A 13,089-nucleotide genomic window follows, 5' to 3' on the forward strand; every position below is an offset into this window, starting at 1 on the left:
GCCAGGCTTCACGGTGAGTTCTGCCTAAATAAAACGCCTCAAAGAGAGGATTTTTCTAGTCTTTGTCTGCAGGTACCACAGCAGCAAGTGATTTCCCATGCCACGTGACTCTAAAATGAAAGCTAGAAGAAGGATAGGCCGATACGTGAGTTACCGCTGAACATTTTCACACTTACGGTAAAGCATAATGGCAAGCGATGACCAAGTCCGCGCATCGGTTTCTGCCCGTGAACGCTCTTTTCTCCTGCCCATTGGCAAAACCACTGGATGGCCAGATCTACTGCTGGTGTAAATCTGCTTACTGCCAGTGCGTTCCCTAGAGGGGTGCTGACCTGCAGCTGCTGAGCCTCTGGACCTGGAGGAAAGATACAACCCAGAATAAGTAAAAGAGAGAGTAGAAAGATAACAGCTCAGAATGCCAGGCTTCTAGTTTGCATGTTATAACATTTTTAATCACAGCAACACTAAAAGAACACGTCTTGTAACTAAGTCAAGGGCAGCAAGGTCTTCTAACTAAGCCCTGGGCAGGTGTAATACCTAAAACTCCAATTTTTGCGGTTTAAGAACTGTGTTCTCCTCCTTTATCAAACGCTTTTCTTTCCCTTGTTGTGGTAGGAAATGCCCATGCAAACAGGGGAAACCAAGTCCTGCACAGGGAAAACAGCTCGTCACTGGCTGCCCTCGACTGAAAAAACAGCAGGGGCGAAATTCTAGTCTCTGTCAGCGCTAGTAACATTAAGGCGCATTTGTAATAACAACCGTAAAAACCTGCCCGCAGAAGACGACAAGCGTTTTGGGTTTGGGTAGGCTGCCACAAATAAAATTCCAGCAGCTGCATCCCCTAGCTTTTTGGCACAAGGAGCTTGAAAGGTGCTAAGCTGTGGCTTAGGAAGACTGGGCCCAACTCTGCAAACCTTCTTCTAAGGCAAATGGTCTGGAGAAAAGCTAGAGGATGTCTGTGCAAGTCAAACAGCCTGAAAAATTGGAAGAAAAACACTATGCTTTTCTTCTGACTCAAGTGGAAGACAGTTGCAGACAACAAAGAGCTGTTCCCTGCCCAGGACTCGGGGGATTGCTGTGCTGCTGTGTGTCTTGATGATGAAAAACAGCCCCGGGGGGGCTGAGCTGTGCGAGCAGCTGCATGGGGCTGAGCCTTGCGAGCTCGCGTCGCGACTTTACGGACAGTCCCGAGCACCGACGTACACCAGGCTGCCCGTACGGCAGGACTCACCTTGTGACCTTCTCGCCGTTGGCCCGCTCCTCGGCCTGGTGTCCCTGGGAAACTCGGAGGTTGCCTCTGGCGGAGCTGGAGGCAGGCTCGGACGACCAGTGGGCGGTAGGCCCCGCAAGCAAAAACAGGTGCTGCTTTCTGATAGTTGTCTTTTGTAAGAGCTGCAAAGATAAACATGTATCTTATCCAATGAAGTGTGAAAATGGCTGCTAATAAAAACCAAAAACCAAAAACATGCAAACTCAAACAATAAACCTAACCAAATCTAAGCCTCAGCTTGTAGAGAACTTGTCACAGAAGAGCATTCACACAGCCTTACGAGGCCACCTTGGCTACATGACGACGCTTCCCGTTGCTTTCTTCAAAGTCAAGTGGCTGGCGAGGAGTGACGCTTTCTCACCATAATCACTTCCTTTACAATATTTTCAATGTCCAGTACAAGGCTAAATGCTCTTGTCCTCCCCTTGTCCTCCGTAGAAAGGTGGGAGCTGCTCAGCAATTCTTCAGGGCTGGATTTCTCCCCAAACCGCCTTGTGTTAGGATTACAACACACTCCCTTCATAGAGCAGCAAAAGACTACATCCTCCCAAACACAGAGCACAGCAGAAAGCACCTGGCAGCTGTCAAACTCCCCACAGGAGGCTGGAGAGTCACCACACTGCAACGACCCTGCTCCCTAGGGGAAGGGCAGCCTGTCCCCAGGAAACCGGCAAGGCAAGGCAAGGGGGTGCAGGCCCCAGCGTCCTGCGTCCTGGCAGGGAGCGGGAGCTGCTGAGCCTTTGGGCAGAAGGTCAGGACTGTGCCCAGCTCCGGCCAGTCTGTGCACGGTGCCTGGCACAAGCGGTGGAATGGGGCTTTCTTCCTCGAGTGTTTTCTGTGTAGCAAGACAGTATGTAAGACAATCTACCTGGGGATGGACTTTGCTTCCCCAGTGAGTAGCTCGATTATTAAGCAGCTGGGCCTCCCGCTATTAGCCCAATCATTTAATTGGAATATTCATTCTGTCTTTTCACGTTGCCAGCCTGCAGCTCAGTAAGTGTAATGGCTTCTGGCCCAGCAAGTGCATCAGACAAGCTCTGAAATTACATTTGCCACTTTGCAGCTGCTATACATCAGTGAGGTACTGGCTAATGGAGGTCAGCCTGAGTTTACCCTCGACATCTGTGCATCAGGATTTCACCTTCAGTAGCATTGTACCAACTCCTACCAACTAACAATCGGTCACAGTGTAGCAGAAGTTGCCATAATCAAATATTCATGAGTGCTGCAAAAGGATGCACTTAAAAGACTGATGCAAATCTTGCTGATGTCTTGCTGCTACCCCCAAAATAGCAGCAGTGGCAGCCTCATGTTAGTACGGCAAACAACGAATCAAGGACTCTGAAGAAAATAACTACCCACCATTCTTGCATCTTTTGCAAAAAGTCTCCTTTCTACATGCTGCTGATCTATGCAACACTGGCTATTACTGGAAAAAGCAAAACACACAGCAGACATAATAAAATGCAAAAATAAATGCCTATAGTGTCAGCTGTTGACAAATGCCCCACAGGTACTGTCTTTAAATATTTCTCTTCTCCATTCGAAATAAAGAAATACGGTAACCTTGAGAATAGCAACATTTTATCTCGTGACACTTCCAGTGGCAAAGCTGGCATCCAATCCACAGTATCAGAGCACCTTCATAGAGGCCTTTTGTATTAAAAAATATTCGGGTCGCATCTGCTGACTGAACGGATGCCCTTGGTACAAGAGATGCACACAGAATCTGCTGCGCTATCCAAGCAAGTTCCACTTGCTGTATTGTCTTCTGTTCTTCGGGGAACGTCACGTTGGTCACAAAACTTTGTGGACTTTACTCAAGGACAGGTCTGGAACTGATGCCTAGGATTCTCTATAGATGTCCTGGAAGAAAAAACCTCAGAAATCCTTGTCCCAGCCTGAAAGTTCATCCGGAGGGGTTCCCTCTTCAGGTGCATAGCAGTCAAAGTAGCTGTAATCAGTGGGTCCAGACAGCTAGGACATTAAAAACACAAACAAAAGGTTGTTTCAGAGGGTCACTTTTGAAAATAGTCTCCATTAACTACACATCCGGTTTTATTGCTGCCAGTGGCAGAACGAAAGGCTCACAAGCTATGGATGACATCTCTCAACGGGTGCATTTCATCATTCTTTAGAAGATAAAAACTCCAATAAGTAGCTTGTACAACAGAACAAAGAAACTAGTCTCCTTACAGAACAACACTCTCCAGACATTACCGAACGCTAGATCTCATCCAAAGCCCACAGAAGTTGGTAAGAAAAGCCACGCCACAACCAATATAGTTTTGATGCAAATTCACGTCAGACTGCATCCACAATCACGGAGCAGCTACTCAGAGAAGAGCTCAGAATTATTATTTGTTATTATTAAGCGAGTTTCAAATTCTCCACCCTCAATCTTTTCTCGTTTTAGGGCAGAGAGAAATGGGCTGTTTAAAAGAGGAAGCTCATTCAAGGCTGTGCTGTAATTCAGTATCATGAGAATACAGGAATTTGTGCTCTGCGCAGTCAGTGAACAGCGTGTCTTAATAACGTGCCGATTGCCCAAGAAAATACGGCCTTTCCCTGCTCACCTCTCACCAAACACCATTTATTTTAATAGGGGTGAAAATCTAACGCTAAGCACACAGGCAGAATAATATTTCCACTACTGAACTGAATCGAAGTTATCTGTCACTTGCTGGTCTCTCTTTTCTTCCTTCAACTTCCACTAGAGATGGCGAGCTATAGAAATGCAAGTGCTTCTTTGGGAAATTCTGCACTTGACATCAGGTCTGTCTTTGTAGCCAAGCACCTTTGCAACAGTAAAGCATTACGATATTGAAAGCCAAAGCCCGATACCTCTCTTTTCAAAGGTGATGTTAACTTCCTCACTTGCAGACCATCCCAGTTAAAACCATTCAACCACCTAATTAAAAGAAATGAGAGAGAGAGAGACAGAGACAGACAGACAGACAGACAGAGACTATTTTCTATTAGAAGCACTCCATTATTAACAGCCTAAAAACATGAAAACAAGGGCTATAAAACATGTTATCACAGGAACTTCCTTCCACGTGACAACACAACTGTTAGAACGGGGACACCTGAGAACTGGCACTGCCGTACAAGGCAGTGGTAGGAGGGGGAGCGTCAGGGCCACCAGGTACGTTGCAGCCTCTCTGTACAGAAGATGCGCACGGGTACGTGTATGTGGATGCGGGCGGGCAAGCCCAGCCGCGCAAGGGCACGTGTCCCCCCCGGGAATTCCACCCTCCTTTAGCAACATGAGAAGAGGCTTCAAACAGAAGCGCCCAAGTGCTTCATTTCCCAATCACAAACCACAGGCCTTAGAATTAACTCAGAGACAAAGACAAAGCAGGAAACGTCTCATCCACTGAGGACTGAACTCAAAAGTACGGTTCCCCTTGACGCAGGCAAAACGATCACGGAATGAAACAAAAAACTATTTTTCATCTCTTGACAGCTGCACGTGTGACTCCTTTGGCAGGAATAGGGTAAAACAGTGACAATTCCCCCCAGAAACAGCTCTGTAACAGAGAAACGTAGAACCAAAGGGAGAAGCGTGCCCTTTGAAGACTGTAGCGTTGAGATACAGGCAGAGCGCAAAACGAGTAAGTTTACTAGGTAAAACACACCACAGACGGGGCAACGTGGTTCTTCACTGAAATGCGCACAGATGACATGAACCCTCATCTTTCTTTACCTCTGCCTCTCACAGCACATACCAACATTGCAATTGGAAGCACAGTTTTGTTTGGGTAAGCTTATCCCACAGAGAACTTTCATCTGGGTAGCTCAGGCAGCACCGCAGGTTTCAGCGTGGATGATACCGGGTGTGTGTTGGGGCAGCCGGCCCTGGTAAAGACCACGCCACCAGTGGGCAGCAAGTAAAAAGGCAGGGGTTTTGCCAAGAAATCTACTCTAAAAACGCACACTGTGGTACAAAGACTGGCGCCCTTCCCAAGCTCTGGGCAACGCCATGTATAAGGAAGTGTTGTATAAGGTGGTTGTCTTTAACCAAGTACCAGTAGAGGAAACAGTACTTGCCCAGTGAGGTAGATGGCTGTTAACTGAGACAGCAATTTAAATAAAATGAGATCGACATGCTAGATAAATGCACTGCTATTACAAACGCTACACAGAGAACGGTCCAAAGGTTTCAAGAGCGGACAAGATTAGAAGGAGGAGGACAAAAACTCCATATTGCTCTAGCGCTCTTAACTACTGTTCTTAAACAGCAACTGTTTGGTTGCAGACGGAAGAGTTTGGAGGTCTGACGGGGCAGATTATCCAATACCAGCGGCATTGATTTCTCCAAGACCTGAATTAAACTCCCACGTCAACAACCTGTGACCAAACCAGTACGCAATGCCATGTTTCTAGCTGACCATCGTGAGGATTTACGTCTTTACTGTTGCCTGCTGTAGGAGCAAGTAGATGTGACAGCAACAGAGAGATCTCTATTACACAGTCTGAAGTGCCGGACACCTCAAGGGTTTACTGAACTGGGTTCTAATGTAATAAAATTATTTTCAACTCCAAAACCAACTTCTCTTTTGGGCAGAAGCGTCTCTTCACTTACCTGTGCTTCCTGATGTCATTAATTCCATTCCTCAGATTGCCCAATCTTTCTGTAGGGTTTTGCCTTAAAAAAGAGAAAAAATTAAAGACAAGAATTTAGGAAATATTCTTATTTTCAGAAAAGAGAATCACATAGGACCACGCATGCCTTCCTGCTTGCATTTAACAGTTACACAGGCAGGGAGCTTGCATACAACATGGGGCCACATGAGGAGGAATAATCAAGTGTTGCTCACTGGTCCTTTCTTCTGAGAAAGGAAAACCTTCCAGGAAGTCAAGACAGCGTCACTATGCTGTGAGAAAAGCAGGGAGGAAAACGAATTGGTTGGAATTGTAGTTGCACGTTTTTTGCTTCTTAGCAAACAGGTCTGTCTTCTATGAGTTACAAAAGGAGGCAGACCAAAATTTGCAGCTACGGAGATCCTTTCACTCCCACCACATACACACGGTGTGTCCTGTTCCTAGCACCAAGAAGGAGATCCCACCGGAGCTGGCAGGTCAGAGTCAGCAGTCTCACCAGCCACAGGCTGTGCGTGGCACTATGCACTAATACTTCTGAGTTACGCAGGCCTTTCAGAAATCTCTCTTTTCTGTGCATGTTCAAAAGGGCTTACGTCAGCCCTTAAGCGCCCCAAGCTTTCTGTCGGAGCTATAATTGCAAGCAAGTTTGGAAGCATGTTTTAAAATACTGCACTTGATCAATGGAATTAAATTCTTCAGCTCCTTGCAGAGCCCTCAGTTAAATGAAGTTGCCCTAAGATGGGATTCAGAAGACCACAGGAAAATCCGGAACGTCCCACGGAGAAAGCCCAGAGCTTGGGTTTGTAGATGATACCTCTGCAGACTGAGAGGTGTGACAAACACCCAGAGCCACGCACACATACCGAATACAACCAGAACGGATCATGTTAGGCAAAACGATGTTCAGTGGAGTTGTCAGAAATATAATGCTCTAGTCCGCATCTGAAATAGCTCAATTTGTCCACTCCCGCGCTCTGCCACAAACTATCCTTGCTACCTGCAGAGTCTGTGGGTCAAATCCTCGGGCTGCCTTGTTATTATTTTAGGAAAATCCAGTTTTTCAATGCCTTTGAGAATCAAATTCTAGCTCATCATTTCATCAGCCCCAGAGAACGGTGGACTAGAAAAAAAAAGCAACGCTGTCAAATGGAATGGCGGGTGAGAGCAGATGTGGCCATTTCTTACCAAAGCAAATATTTGAGAATACGGAAAACATCACTTCCCCAGGTTTGCAACCTGCATTTTTGCCCGTTTAAGATATTAGCAAGGTTTGGAGCTGGGAAGTTGCCTGTAGGTACCAGGGAAAACGCACGATCGTCTGCGTTGGTCTCAACAAGCCCTGGCCGCAGCCTGACTCAGCGCAGCTTCCGTGTTGTACTAACGTGGAACAGTCGCAAAGAGTCACCACGGGAGCGTGCGCAGGGGCAAGGAACGAGCCCCACTTACAGTTCACCCACCCCACTGCACCCCTTCACCCACTAAAAGAGAAAAAACAGGACCACCATCATCAGCTAAAGCAACTCTCCACCAGCCACCTAAAGCCTGTGCCTGGCCCTTTCCTTGGATGGATAAGCCAGAACTAGTACGCGGCCCGGGCCCGCAATTTGCTTGTCTGTGACAGTCCTGGAATGAGGGAAGACAAGGCACAGGTAGGAAGCAAAAAGAAGTATCATTTGGTAAGTCATTCCCATCTATGGACGGGAAACATGACAAACTGTTTGCTTTAAAAATAACTTAAAACACACAAGGAAAGAACTTGGCGTAGGAGACGCTTACCTGCCGGTGAGGAGTTCATACACAAGAATCCCAAGGGACCAAAAATCCACACTGAAGTCACGGCCTTTACTCAGAATGACTTCAGGCGCAACATACTCAGGGGTTCCACAAAACGTCCACGTTTTCTGCCCTGCTCCAATCTTCTTTGCAAATCCAAAATCAACCTGTTGAAAATCAACACGTGCTGCATAACGCAGAGGTGCTTTGCACTGGGAAGCTTTAAGGTCCTAATTGCACATCTTTAAGGTCTTAATTCCACATCTCCTGCAGAGATCTCACAGTTGCCAGAGCTACAGCTAAGACAACGGTACAGTCTTATTGTGAAGGAGAAGGAAGTTAATTCCACTGGATTACTGAATGGTATAGAAGAGTCCCATTCACTCTCACGGGTCATTTCCTGAATGAGTCTCCTTTTGGATCAAACAACCCACGCTTCCTTTGAGGATCCAGGACTCTCAGCCCACGGAGAAGGATGGGTTGCTCTCCGCCCTCAGCACGGATGTTTCGAGCTCTCTGAAGGGTATTCTCTTCTCAGTTTTCACTGTCACGGTCAAGCGAACCAGGAGCTCTTCACTGTGTTCCCTCACTACAGAAATAAGGGAGAGCCTGCAATTGCTTGAGGCTGGACAGGGAGGTCATTCCACACCCGGGAAATGTGGCTCCTGCCCGTGTATTGAGACTGGCTGCTGGGAGAAATTACTTTTGCTGCAGGTGCTGTGGCAAGAGCCCCTGGAGGCTGCAAATCCCCAGTTTCTCCGTGGGATTGCAATGCCTTTGCTCCTTACTGCGCAACCAGTAACTTGCCCTCTTTTCCTCTGAAGAAGGAGGGAGATTAAACTCCAGGATCCTGGTACAATAATGACAGCCTGCCTGTTTATATCGCCTTGCAAGGAAACAGCTTCAAAAGGATAACATTACATCTTACCAGTGTTATATATCCTTCAGCATCCAAAATTAAATTTTCTGGCTTCAGGTCTCTATAGATAATTCCTATCACGATGTAGATAGTCAAAAGCCTCTGTCACACACACAACACAGAACTTCGTCGTGGGTTCCTCAAAGCTGCCTCTGCAACAAAAATAATCACTGTCCTTGCATACGGAATTACCTCCTAAAAAGGTTTCACTCACTAAGCAGATAAGATGCAACACCCAGACTATTAACAGCTTTTTTGCTTTAACATTCAGTGTGTCACTCAGGTGGTTGAAGACTAAGCCAAATATCATTTCACTGGACAGCCTTTGAATCCTCACGCGTTCTAGATCTTTTTGCCTCTTGTGATAACGTTTTATATTGACACAGTAGCTCTCATTGCACAAAATCCAAAGCTCTAGACACACTGCAGGTGCATAATAATCTCACCCAGGAATAAAATGCAGCCACTAGGTGACAGTATACAGCCAAACTGCACCACAGTCTAAAATAAAAATCGAAGACAAGGAGTTTTGCGATCGACTGAAATGCCAGGGGGTCTTACAGAGCACAGCCCCTCACCTGCTCAAACAGAAATTTGCCTTACATGCCTTCTGTTGCCCAAAAGAAAACAAGATCTTCCCTCCTCATCTCTTCTATCTACTCCAAAGGACAGCACTTCCAAACGCATAACAGAGCAAGCGTTGTGTTAGGACAACAGCACCATAACAACTCCAGAGCTCCTTCAACAAAATTATAATAGTTTTTCTTGCCAACTTTGGTTGTTCCCATCCTGACAGACTGAGTCCACTCTTTCGGTATATGAAGAAACAACCCAGAGGCACAATCTTTACTAACTTCTCTGCAGCATCTACATGTGTGTGCTTGTACAAAGAAGTTTGGCATTAGGAGGCACGCCTGGCTCTATAACAAGCACTGGTATATGCGGAGAACAGGAGGGTCATAGTCTCACCTCTTTGCCTTTCAGAAAGTCATGTCCATGCAGAGCAATCAAGGATTGCCAGGAAACCTTGTCTACATTTTGACCCAACATGCAAGGAAAGGAAAAGTTGCATCACATGCCCCTCCTGCCGTATGCCCTCAAAAAACGGATCATGATGGCAGCAAATGGGAAAACAGTACCTTCTTCCACTTAGGAGGAGCTTCTGTTCCACTGGAAGTACTTGCTGTTTACTCTGGGTTAGCGTTTTCAGCCAAATCCACGAAGGCAAACATCTTGCTTGTCCTGTGTAGCTACCAAAGATCCCAAGACTCTTAGAGCCAGAGCAGAGATTTCCTTGGTAGGTAAGAGCTGCTTCTCCCTCCCTCGTATAGCTGGTCTGCTTCGGCTGTTTTCTGTTTGTAGGTAGTTCTTCAGATCATCACTGACCCTTCAGCAACAAAAGGCACTATTTCCTTATGACAGTGCTACCTGCCATGGTTCTCAGTAGGGAAAGGCTTCTCTGCTGCAAGTTAACTGATTACAAAATGCCCTACCTTAGGAGCCACGTCACTCGCCCAAGCCCCGCAGTCCCCTCTCTTTTTGTAGCTAAAGCTGCCAGTCAGGTTTGCATAGGACTTTGTCTGTGCTGCATGGAGAGACAGCAAACTGTGGTGGTGGGCAGCAGCAAACCCACAGAGACTAACATGAGCATCACTAGCGACAAATGTAATTTCCTTCACCTACTTAACTGGGGCCGTGGGAGACATATGGACACTAAGAACAAGCAATTGCAGCGGTTATATCCTCCAGGCAGCTCAAAGCACAATGCTCATGCGATCCTGTTCTCATCCTGTAATCCATCCACTAATACACACTCTACTAACAGCACTCAGACATTGCAAACCCAGGCATAATTAAAGAAAACATGCTCGCATTTGCTCAGGTCAGCTCTGGGGAAACTTCATGAACATTCAAATCAGTTTGAACTGATAGGGAGACTAATGGAGTGAGACTGGCAGGTTTGCTGGAATGGCCTGGCCCTTCTGTGAACCCAACAGAACCTATTCACTCTCAGCATCTGCTGTATACAGAGAAGTCAGCATTGCTCGCCAAATTCTCTCAACCTAGCGGGGAGGGGGCAAGGAGGAGCGGTATCCAAAGTAGTGGACAGGTACAGATTTACAACATCTGATCCCTTATCAATACCAGTCTCTGAAATAGAGCTGTACCAATTCAGTAAGGCAGAGAACCTATGCAACAGACACTCGCAGCTGACTGGTGATTTTCAAGGACAAGGTTCCACTTTATTTGCTGTTACCTGTCTCTCAGCAAGCGCCACAATTCTCCAAGGTAGGCCTCCAGTAGCATGTAGGCACACTTACTATCCTTGAATGTATGGAATAGTCTGTGGAGACAAACAGCAACAATTTATGAGAAGCAAAATAAAATGCAAGACTCACAATGTCTTTTCCCCAGAATCCAGGAATGTGAAACCTGATCCTTTAATGCTGCTAAGTGGGTCCAACTTTAAGGAAACCTTAGGGCCAACCTACTTCACAATGAAAGGAGAGCATATCTCTTCGAGGATTTTCTTTTCACAGTAGACATGCTCTTGTCGTTTGGTGTCCACTACGTGTTTCTTCTTTATACGCTTCATAGTGAAAGCCACATTCTCATTTGTCACTTTAACCTGTGAATAAACATGATGAGTACACGTGAAGTAAAGAAAGTAAGTTTTACCAAGCTGCTCTTCAACAAAAATATTCACTTTGGGTACAGCACAGCCTTGTAACCGATGGCTGTAACTATGGATCAGTTCCAGATTTTCCGTAGAACTGTTCTGCATGATTTTAAGCCAGGCTCCCACTTTTTTTTTTATCCCCACTTGTACAATGAGGAGAAATGTTCCCTTTGCCCATTTTATGTATACAAAATATCAGCAGTTTGGACAGGTACTGTATTTTACAATTAGTTTCTAGCACAGCGGGTCCTAATTTCAACAGGTCCTTCAATTTTCTAAACACTAACAGAATACAAATGAGCAAAAAGCAGAGGAGTTTATGATGAACGCTTATGAATGACTTCACATTACACTAAAATGTTATACAAGATGCAATAAAAAGGTTAAAGTTAAAAAAGGGCTTCCTGGAAACCAGAGAAGCAGCTCTCAGTGTTCTACGGCTGTCTGGGAATTTGATTTGCACTTCACTTTCCAGGTGATGTTGTAGAGTTCCCATGGCTGGCTGTCATCCCACGTGGAACAGTTTATGAGAATTTCTGATTTGTTTTAGGAAGCATGAATCACAATAAAACAACAGATTGTCTAGCTACTGTAAAGGATTTCTCTGTTCACTAAAATCACCTAGCCTCCTTTGATTTACCATCAACTCCAGCGGCCTGTAGAGAAGTGCTCACTTTTTTTTTTTCAGATGCTGGCTACTGAGCCTGAGGAGTCTGGAATTTAAGACTTCACTCTGATGAAGCTCTTCCCATCCCGAAACACAAGAAACGGCTCAAAAGAGCCATTACAAATTGTTGGAGATTTCGAAGTGAACACAGCTCAGAGACAGACCCCACTGCTTACAGTTGCTGCTGGGCACACTGAGGCATTTTTAACCACAAAGAATTTGGGAGCCTGGAGACTACTTCAGGTCTAGGCAGAATCTCTGGACACGGCCAGCAGTTCGGGAACATGATGCAGATAGACACGTCTGTCAATTCTACATGTGCAGCACGGATGAATAAGTCCAGTGACCAGAAAGACACTTTAACAGCAAGAAAACGAAGGCGCAAGAGAATGGATTTGTTTCATGGAAAGTCAAAGCCCTGAAAACATTGACTGACTATGAACTGCTTTCTATGGAGTTGTCTCTGTCGGAGAGATACAAGCATGCGGACTGAATGTTCCAATCCTCCAAATGTTTCACCAGTTAAATCGCTTCTGTAAGACTGAGAACTACTCGCGTATGTTTGAAACAGACTCTTACAAGCTCAACCCTTCCGAACCCACCAACGGCCAGAGTTGTGACAACTTCCAAGTTCTGGAATGGGGAAGGAGGGAACTGGGCTACTTTCTCCTTCAGCTGCATCATCTCCAAAGAGACCTCTCTGGTCAGCCGGACGCACAGGGATCTTCTTCGGCGTTAAAAAAAAAATTAACAGAGGTTAGTATTTTCCCTGTGAGCCAGCTGGATCCCCCTACGCTAATACCCCTGTAAACAAAGAAGAGAAAAGCCCTCTCAGTCTCTAACAGGATCCTGACTCTCTTCCATGCAACAGTATTTTCTTTCTGGACATCCTTTACAAGTACATTAGACCTGAACTTGTTGTTGTTGCTGTCCAGCAGGCTCTGTGAGAATTCTTCAATCCCGTTTCTGTAAGTAAATGCCTCCTGAAGGAGAGAATCAGTTTTACATGCAGATAGCCTAAAGTACTTCCAGTACTACTTACTGCCAAATCACACACCTCCGTGACCAAACGCCAAACAAAACAACAGACTTGAGCTCTAAGAAGAGGTGCAGTTTTCTTTCCCTTGTTTGACTTTCTAGTGACTGTTTTATGCCAATACGTATTTCGCAGC

At 45.9% G+C, this 13,089-nt stretch overlaps 1 protein-coding gene across 1 annotated transcript in view; it reads right to left on the reverse strand.

The window, feature by feature from the left end:
- Nucleotides 1–1,262: 1,262 nt before the first annotated feature.
- PRKG2 (protein kinase cGMP-dependent 2) overlaps nt 1,263–13,089 on the reverse strand; it is a 30,734-nt gene continuing 18,907 nt past the window's right edge. The window contains 11 exon segments of the mRNA XM_009678977.2: nt 1,263–1,392; nt 2,633–3,247; nt 4,115–4,181; nt 5,859–5,921; nt 6,876–6,998; nt 7,655–7,818; nt 8,580–8,648; nt 8,650–8,722; nt 10,828–10,914; nt 11,063–11,199; nt 12,497–12,644. Coding sequence (XP_009677272.2) covers nt 3,152–3,247; nt 4,115–4,181; nt 5,859–5,921; nt 6,876–6,998; nt 7,655–7,818; nt 8,580–8,648; nt 8,650–8,722; nt 10,828–10,914; nt 11,063–11,199; nt 12,497–12,644 — 1,027 coding nt within the window. The 3' untranslated portion in view covers nt 1,263–1,392; nt 2,633–3,151.

This window comes from Struthio camelus, chromosome 4 (assembly GCF_040807025.1).
Source record: "Struthio camelus isolate bStrCam1 chromosome 4, bStrCam1.hap1, whole genome shotgun sequence".
Classification (NCBI taxonomy): Eukaryota; Metazoa; Chordata; class Aves; order Struthioniformes; family Struthionidae; genus Struthio; species Struthio camelus.